At 61.7% G+C, this 9503-nt stretch overlaps 1 protein-coding gene across 6 annotated transcripts in view; it reads left to right on the plus strand.

The window, feature by feature from the left end:
- The first annotated feature begins 77 nt into the window (after nucleotides 1–77).
- LOC113214707 (protein held out wings) overlaps nucleotides 78–9503 on the plus strand; it is a 63870-nt gene continuing 54444 nt past the window's right edge. For all 6 annotated transcript variants that reach the window (XM_052274918.1, XM_052274917.1, XM_052274920.1 and 3 more), the window contains exon 1: nucleotides 78–448. In XM_052274918.1, coding sequence (XP_052130878.1) covers nucleotides 319–448 — 130 coding nt within the window. In that variant the 5' untranslated portion in view covers nucleotides 78–318. The remainder of the gene's footprint in view (nucleotides 449–9503) is intronic.

Here is a 9503-nt window from a genome sequence, read left to right on the forward strand (position 1 = left end):
CCGCGCCGCGCCGCCCCCCTCCCCTCCCGGCCGCCCCGGCCCCGGCTCGCCCACGGCCCACGAGGAGAGGACCAACCAGTGCTCTGGCGGCTCGAGCCAGACTCAGTTGCTGTGCGCCGCGCGTGAGGTCCAGATGAGTGCGCGTTAGTTGTTCGCTGGCCTTTCTGCCGCTTGATTCGAACAGATCGGGAGGTCTCGTCTCGACGGCTCAGGTTGGGGTTTGGGTTGTTACCGTTCGTCGTCGTCAGTGGTGTTGTCTCACTGGACCGCTCTGTGACCGACTGCCAGTCCCGCGCACCGGGTGCCAACCGTGCCATCATGAGTGACCAGCAGGGTCATCCGACCATGCAAAGTATAGCAGACTACCTGGCGCAACTGCTCAAGGACAGAAAACAGCTCGCCGCCTTCCCGAACGTCTTCATTCACGTGGAGCGGCTCATAGATGAAGGTAAGTCCGAGTGGACCCCGCCCCGCCCCTCGGCCAGCAGACGACGTCCTCCTGGGGGGGACTTCCCTGAGGCCGGCAGACGGGCGACAGACGACGGGCGAGACGAACCAGAAGAGCTGTTGTGGTCCGGTGTCTAAGTTCATTGACTTGGCCAAATCTGCGACGAGATAAAAACGAAAACAAAGAAAAGGAAAATGAAAATAATAAAAAGAAGAACGCGGAGCCAGTGCTGCTGCTGCAGGCGCTGCCTCTATAAGAAGGAGACCATCATGTGCGCCGCTGCGCCGCGCCATCTCGCCATGTGGACTGTGTAAACAATCGAGTGATGTGCCGCAAGGACTGTGTCTGAGGACAGTTTAGTGATCGCCAAGGACTAGTGTGAGTGCGCGACAGTGTAGGGCGGCGTGGCGTGACCACCAGGTGGCCACGGAGTGACAGCCGGCCGACCAAGCAGACGACGCGCTGTCATTGGACGGTGCGCCAATCACAGGCGAGGCAAGGCGGCTGGCAGAGGCAGAGGCGAACACCGAGCGCTTCGGCCAGCCAGTTTATGTGCTCTGTCGGAGCAGCAGCAGCAAGCAGACCGCTGACAGCGAGGTCGAAAATAACCCCCACACCGGGAGGGCTGCGAGGGCTGCCGCATGGCTGCCGGCAGGCCGGGCGTGCTCGGGACGTGGTCCTGCAGGCCCTCTGGGAGGTAGGGCCCCTGGGCACAGCCGTGCCAACATCTGGAGGCATTGGCGAGGACCCCTGTACCGTCTCACCCCTCTCCCCCACTTCCTCCTCTCGGACTGGAAGTATAACACTAATCTGGGGATAACGCCCGACTGTTATTCGCCGTCGTTGTCGGTAACCCTGCTCGCAGATCAGCCCATGCCACCCCGTCGGGCTGGTTGGGCCCCTTGGGACCTCTCGCTGCACACCGGCCGTGCAAGCGGGCTGCCCGGCCCAGCACGCTTCTGTCTTGTCGGCCCCTCAGCCAAACCGGTACCACTGTGTCGAGCCGAGCCGGACCGCACCGAGCCGTGCCGAGCCCAGCCGTGCCGGGTTCTGGTACTGGTAGGCTGGAGGTACTCGACCGGGCCTCTCGGCCGCAGCAGCCCCCCTCTCACGGCAGAGATTTTTATTATTTTAACTTTTATTTCGTTTTCCCGTCGTACTTGTCTCGTTTGTTTTGGGGTTGCGGTCGGGACTGCTTCTGCCGCTCGAGCGCACCTGTTGCCATCTCCTGTCGGTGGGTGAACACCCGTTTACTTTATGCTAGTAGCTCTAGATGTAAACAAGTCGCTATAACCGGGCACGATAACCGCAACCTACACGGCAGCCTTCGGTTGATCGACGCCGTCGTGCCTCTGCAAACGCAAACGCTTTTACAATGTCTCGCATTCAAGTGGTCGGCGTGTAACGCAACACGAGAGTCGGTCAATTTTCCAGTTTGTCACTTTTCTTGTTGCGGTACTTCGGTACCCGTGTATGTTGGTACATACGTTTGTGGGGTACTCAAATGCAGCATGACGCAGCCTGCATGCCCTTCCCCAGCAGCGCGACAGAGGTGCTGGCGGCGGCAACAACAGCGACCAGGAGAGGGGTAAATTTACCCTCTGGGCGTTTCTTGGCTCCGCGCGTCGCATACAGTAGACAGTTTTACGCGGCAGTACGAATACCGCACACGCGATGCCCCCCCCCTCCCCCCGCGGCGCTCAGAAATAATTCCTCGAAACGGCTCTTTTTCTGTCCCTCATTCTTTGTTCCATCTCACGCGGCTCCCCCGGCTGCTACCGCTCAATCCGACCCGCGGCGCCCTTTATGTGAGCCCTTCACGCTGGACGCCGGGCGGCGGCCCTTCCCTCACCCCCCCCCCTCCCCACTCTTCTCTTCCTCACTCTTTCTCTTTCTCTCGGTGTGCCGGACGACAACTTTTGTCGCGAGATAAGGTCTTGACAACTGTCGGCTGTCCTGTGAGGCACACGGGGGCGGCGGCGGCGGCGGCGCTGTCCTCCTGCTGCCGCCCCCCTCTCTTCCGACGCACTCCTTTTTGCCTCCCGCATTTATTTATATTTTTTCCCGGCAGCCTCGCCCGCTGCCGGACATTCGCACGTTTCCCTCTTCCAACGCGGCGGGGCGCCTCCGGGTGCGTCTCTATCGCCGCGGATAATGACCGTGATTTGTTTCAAGTGTCGCTGCGCCTCTCTCTAATGAGGGGCTGTCTGTCTGCGGCGATGTGGACCGGCGGTCCAAGAGGGAGGTACACGAGCTTTGCGTGTGCTTTACTTTACATGTTATATACACCAACCTCACGCCGCGGTCTTTCGGGACGACAACAACGAAACGTGAAAATGTTTCGGCCTCGACGACGACGACGTGCCTGGCCCCGCCGCGGGGGGAAACAAGGCGAGAGTGATGGCGCTCCAAGTAGAGAGAGAGGCGGGCGCTCAGAGGCGCGGGGTATGCCTGCAAGCCAAGCAGCGCGCCCGGCGTAGTGTCACTCGCGTGCGTCTTTTATAATCCGCGGTGGGTGACGTAGTACTACATATACGTGGTGTCCAGCGCGGCGCCCGGTTGCAGTCCGAGTCAAACTGTTGTTGCACCCACCCGCAGGAGCAGGATGGGGAGGAGCCGCCGTGAGAAAAGTGCCGCCGCCGCCGCCGCTCATCAGTGCGCGGTTGCTTGGGCGCGCTGAATGACAGTGGTCAGGGCGATAAAGGGCGGCCTTTTACTGCTGCTCCCGGGCCGGCGGCGCGCGCGCTCAGGCTCCCGCTGCAGGTGCGCGCTACCTGCCGCTTACCTCCGCTACCTGAGAGCGCCCCCTGCACCGTCGGCGGCCCTGCTGCACAATGGGGCTGTTTGCACGCGGCCGTGCGCCGGCTCAATGGGGGTGTGTCATTACGGGACACTTTGCGCTTTCAATCGATTCCACCTCATGATGTGTGCGCGTCCGGCAAGTAGCAAGTGTGGCACCCGCAGCACCGCGCTCTTACAAACCGAACCGCTCGTGGTGGTGTGTGGCCGTGAGGCACCGTCGTCGTCTCCTGAACTATTTCACGTTTTCTTTTTCGTTCTTTTTTTTTGCCGCCGCCGCTTTGCAATCAACTTTTCATTGTCGTGACCCCGTGACCCGGCCCGTGACCCTCCGGCGGCACCTGCAATTAGCATCAGCCTCTGACCAGCGTCTTCATCAGAGCGCCATCACGTGACGGCTGCTGCCGCTGCTTTTCTTTTTCTGCCCCCCTCATCCGGATCGGTTCCATCGACTGCTATTAGGCGGGGAGTCTGGTGGTCACTCTATCGTCCCGGCTGCGGCGGCATGGCCCGGCCCGTCGCGGCAAACGTACCCAACTCGAAGAGGTTTATAAGGCGCCGTGAACCTTTTCAGACTACTGCGTCCCTTCCTGTGGAGACCCATGGTTTTAAGAGCAGTTGACGGTTTCGCCTTTGGTTTTCCGATTTCCCCTCTTCCGTTTTGCATGCGCTCTGTGCCGTGCTATTTGTTTCAGCCCGCGCCTGCGTGTCTGGAGTGTGCGAGCGCGGCGGTAAACGGCTGCCGTGCCGCTGGGCGGGCCCGCGCTGTGGGGCGCGGGGCGCGGGGCGCGGGGCGTGGCGCGGCGCGGCGTGGCGTGGCGGTGGTCACTCTAGCGTCACTGATAGCGACAACAGCTGAGTTGACGCCGCTGACCCCTGCTGTCGCTGCAGTGCGAATTATATTGGTCCCCGCCCTGTGAGCCGATATGCGGTAATGTATCGGTGGAATTCGTCGTACATTACGGTGGTGGACCTTCGTTACGCCACGGCGATCTGACTCGTTCGCAGTAACTTCCGATAGTGATATTCACCGTAACTTGCAGTGCTGCAGATGTCGCTGTAACTTACGGTGAGATTTACTACACTGGAAAAACAAAGGTGCTCTAATGCCTTTTTACAGGCGTTAGTTAAATAGTGTCTTGACAAAGGTGCGACTGGCCCCTAACTGTGCTATTTTTGGCAATTTTAGTGCCTTTGCAAAGGCATTAGTGCAGTAGCACCTTTGTTTTTCCAGTGTGCAGCGAGGCCGCCGTGTATACCGTTTCGAGCGTCGTTGTATCATTGGCGAACCACCTCGGGGGGGTGTTTATCAATTTTCGCAGTCTACTATTTCTCTCTTCTGAGCCCGCTTCGTGATAGCGCCGCACCGCGAGGAGGAGGGCTCGCGCCCGCCCTGCTCGCCGCCCGTCCGTCCGTCCGCTCGCCTGCCGGCCTTGGGAGAGACAGACTCTTTCTCACGATATCTCATTACCGCCCCTCATTGCTTTCGAACAAAATGTCGTCATTTGGGCGCGCGCGCTTGCGCTGCTGCTGCTGCTGCGCTGGACCACCAGGATGAATGAGGTTCATTTCCTTATTTATTGAAGGGGGGAAGGGGAGGGGGCGTGCGAGACAGCGTGGCGTGCAGCGCCGTTGTGAGGTATCTGATGTCCGAGATAGCGGCCGGGCTGCATGCCACCGTCGGCCGCGCGGCTGCCTGGTTATTTAGCCGTAAAGTTTACGTCCGGCTTGTCCACTTTTCACAGATTTGCGTTTATATTATTTCACAAAGTACGGCGGCGACGCGCGCGCTGTGACATTTTTTTTGTGTGTGTGTTTACCCTTCTCTTTTTTTACGCTTTTATCTCCCGCAGGCTTGGCGCCGCGTATCAGCGCGGGCCGTCACGTGACGAGAGCGTACTTACACACACAGAGGAGGAGGGAGGAGAGTTATCTGGTCTCCAGACGCCGCGCGCAGGCTTCGCGGCCTGGCGGTGCCTCCTCGCGGGGGACCAGTCAGGGGATAGGTCTGGGTGTCCTGGCCTGCTCTCGGTGTCCTGCCTCAGCCTTCGCAGTATCGAGTGACGTGCCGCGCTCCACGACGCAAGACGAAAATGCAACCAACAACAGCGACGGCCTAGGCCTGCGACTCTACTTGCTCACAAATAAATAAAAAAAGAAACAAAAAATAGAAACAAAAACGAACTATTACCCGCCAGCTGAGTGCGGGTCGTTCCCTGGTTTGGAGAAGACAAAACAATGGAATTAAATGCAGAAAGGTGATTTTTGAGAGTGTAGCCCGGGGCGGGGCAGGGCCCGGTACAGAGCAGATGCCACTCCACGTGCACCGCACATGTTTGTCTGGGACGGATCCAGGGGGTGGTGCGGCCGTGGTGCGGCCCCCGGCCCCCGCCCGCGCAAGGACGTCCTCCTCATCCTTGGCCTTGTATATGACTCGAGCTTTATCGCCGTGAGCAAGACCGTCGGGAGGGACTTGAGCTGCTTGGCCGTCGGTGAGGACCACGACGCCCGGCTCGCGCCGTGAGCGAGCGAGAGGGAGAGAGGGAGAGAGGGGTGCCCAGAGCTGCACGTGTGCGAGCGAGAGGGAGAGAGAGATGCCCTGCAGGGCGGCATAGAATATTCATGAGCGCGCAGCACACCTCTCGGCCCGGGCGGGCACGCCATCGGGGACCTCCTCGACGGGACGGCGGCGCCCTCCCGCGGACCCCGACGGGTACACACAGGGTGGGTAGGTATACTAGAGGTGGCCACCACCTTGACGGGCTCTGGTGGTGTGTGCGGTGTGGTAGTTGGCCGAGCGCCTTGTGAGCTCACTGAGGCGACCTCTGAGTCACTGACTCACTTGCCATCGCCACGCCCGCCACCGTCGCGTCACCGTCACGCTACACGGGAAGAAGGAAAAAATCATACGAAAAAAAAAATTGCCGCATGGTTGTGAACCCTTCGCTTTCAACAGCAAATAAAAAAAAATGAAAGAAAAAAGAAACATAGGAATCAGTGCAGACTGGAAATTGTCATACTCAACTGCTAGGGAAGATGGTGAGACGGCAGCTGCAGCAGGTGTGGCGTATGCGTATACTGCGGGCCCGCCTGCGGCAGCTGCTGCTCGGAGACTTGGAGAGGCCCCTGGCCTTGCCGCCCCGAGTGACATCCGCGACAGCGGCGGCTTCTCCGGACTTCCTCCCCATTCCTCGACAAACTGTCGGGTCGGGTCGGGACCAAGGCTCCAGCAGCCGCCCTCCACCTCCTCTACTCCTCCTCCTCCTTGGTCCGGAACTAACGAGCCGCTCCGCCGCGCCACGCCCCGGCCGGACCTGCATAGGTAATGACCACGCTGCGGACCACATGCTCCCCGAGGACGCGACCCGCGAGCCCGTCGGCCCGGAGCCCCACGAGAGGGGCACGCTGCTGCTGCTGCTGCTGCTGCTGCTGCTGCTGCTGCTGCTGCTGCTGCTGCTGCTTACGATAGCGTCGCGCCCCGCGGACGCCGCCGCCGCCGGCGGTGTTCTGATTCTCTATTCGACCAACGGGACCAGCTATCTCAGGGAGAGAGAGACGGCGTGTGAGTGGGATGGGAATCACCCCGCCGTAACATCACTCATAGGGCTCGCGAGGTGGCCCGCGGCGGGCACTGCTACAGCAGACACTGTCTGGAGAGTGTTTCGGAGGGGTGCAGCATGTTGTTGTTGGGCGTGCCCGGGCGCGGGGGTCGCCGGCACGGCGGCGCGCACTCCACGCCGCGCCACGCCGCCACCCTGCGGTCCTAATTGCGCTGCATTGTGTAAGTGCAAGGCCGCCGCAACGCCCGTGACGTCACGTCCAAAAGCCACACCGCGCCGAGCCGCACGGCGCCGCCGCGGGCGCACGGTCAAACGGTGACCCTGCCTGGCTGTCCGTCCGGCCATTGTGACTGTCGCAGGGTCCCCCGGACCACACCGCGGTGGGAACATCTGGAAGGCCCCTCAGACACCGCGCCCCGCCACCCCGCCGTGTTGCAACGGCGCCCCGGATAGATCGGACTACATTCCGACCGAGGTCGGGTCCACGCGGCGCAAGGGTCCCCCCGCGGTCGGTCCCACCCGCCCGGCGCCGCGCGAGCGATTGCGAACCCGACGTGTCGACCCGAATAATTCGAATGAGCGCGCGCTTCCATGACAACCTGACAATGCGCGCCGCCGAGTCCTTGGTGTGTGGACACTACGGACACTACGAACCGCTCTGATTCGGACGGCTCTGGCTCCGGCCGGAGGCCTTGGCCGCGCCGCTACGCCACGCCGAGCGGGTATGCAGCCCGGCCGGACGCCGCGGAGGCCGTCTTCGTGATCGCCGGATCACCGAGGGACGTCTGCTGCTGGACGCGAGAACGAGGCGGCCTCGCCCGCTTGCGGCTTGCGCGCTCACCAAATAGACACGGCGCAGTTTTTATTATACTCTCGCGGCGCCTTGCTCGGCGAAAACGGAAATAAAAGAGGCGGGCGATGCGATGATCGCGGCCCGACATGTGGCAGCCCTGTAAATCGCTTGATTGGAAGAGCCGGGGCGCCCCGCGCCCGCGCTCTCCTCTCTGGCTCTATCGCGGTTTAGATGGAGGGCGCCCGGCCGGCCCGGCCAGGCCGCCAGGCCGCCCGGGGGGGGCGCCCCCGCAGCGCGATTCCAATAGTTATTTATGGGGTGTGGCTAATTGTCTGCAGGCTTGCCTCTCGCTCGCTCGCTCCCTCTCACCGTCCAGACCGCACAGAGACGTGTTTGGCTTTTGTTTCTCAAGTCGGCTGGCGGCCGCTCTCTTTGCTGCTGCTGCTGCTGCTTGTTGCTTGGCTGTCTTGTTGTTTCATCAAAGCATCCGGTTTGCAATTTTTTGTTGTTGGTTGGTTCGCGGCTCTACATCTTTATAAGGCTCTTTTGCCGTATCTCTTTAAACAGTTTTATATTCGGGGGATAGTTAGTCTCCTTGAAGGAAGGTCGAACTGTGTGTTGCCTGTCATCATTTGGCCGGAGCGGGCGGGAGCGAACTCTGGGAGGACGCTTTGGATAGTTGCGCTGCCCAAGTTGCCAAGTTTACAAGATTGTAATGCCTGTCTCTGTTTCCTCTCGTTTTGCAGGTGAGCTGAGTGGTGACTCCGCAGGATCGGCCGGCTGGGCCAGGCAGGCGTTGCAGATGCGTGAGTGACACAGTGACACGAGTGGTGCGTGGGCGGGGGCGGGGGGGGCGGGGGCGGGGGCCACCCGTGCGCTCAGATAAGGCTGTTTGCCCACCACCTGCTGGACGGGATGCTAATGGCCCCTGCCATGCATGCCCGCCCCGCGCCAGGTTTCTCCTTCCTATTTGATCCTTTTTGTGGAATTGGCGCCGCGACCTTTGCATTCCCTCCCACCTTCCCTTCGCCCCGCGCCTTCACTTGGCCGCCATGAATGATTCACGAGGTGCCGTGCCGTATGGCTCAGCCGGGCTCAGCACGCGACTGTCTGTCGTTCGGGTCCTTCCGCCGCCGCCGCCGCCCGTCCGTCTGTTCGCCCCGATTCATTTGCAGAGCTGCGTTTTGAAACGGTTGAAACAGTGCTTGGCCCCCCGGCCCGGCACGGCCAGTGTGGTGGTGGTGCAACTCGGGAACATGAAGGGGAGCACTGATCGGAAAAGGCTCTGATGCATCGGATCGCTCTGGCTGCAGTGGCGGCGCTCGTTGGTGAGGTATACGGGTGCCCCCTCTCCCTTCCTCGGTGTGATGTCACTGTGTGATTAGGCGGAGTGGCGCTCTGCGCGAAGTGGCTGCTCAGGCATCACGCTGGAGTGGCCACGGCTGCCTGCCTGGCTGCCCCGCCTGCCCGTTTGAAGGTCAGCTTTTTATTTAAAACCTGGGCCTGGCCTGGCGGACCTGAGCCGAGCACAACAAGCAAGCGGAGCAGTGGAGCACGCGACCGCGGGGCCGCGGCGCCGCCTTGGAGCGGGGCGGGGCAGGCTGCCCAACCGCCCCGGGGCTGCTGCACCAGCGGAGACCATGGGCGGAGCGGCCGCCCACGCGAGCACCACCCGGGAGCGGCAGGTGGACCCGAGAACGACCACTACCTCCAAGAATACCTGGAGGACGAACACCTCCCAGCCCAGGCCGTCAGGGCGACCCGGAGAACCGCCACCTCCGTCGGCAGGGAGACGTGGAGAGCGACGCGACAACCTATCCCGGGTCGACTGGCCGCGGAGGCGCGGGACACCTGGAGGACTCCAGGACGAGGGGGCACGTGATTAGCAGCATGGTGCGACCCC

This window comes from Frankliniella occidentalis, unplaced genomic scaffold (genome assembly GCF_000697945.3).
Source record: "Frankliniella occidentalis isolate FOCC.00 unplaced genomic scaffold, Focc_3.1 Scaffold465, whole genome shotgun sequence".
Taxonomy (NCBI): Eukaryota; Metazoa; Arthropoda; class Insecta; order Thysanoptera; family Thripidae; genus Frankliniella; species Frankliniella occidentalis.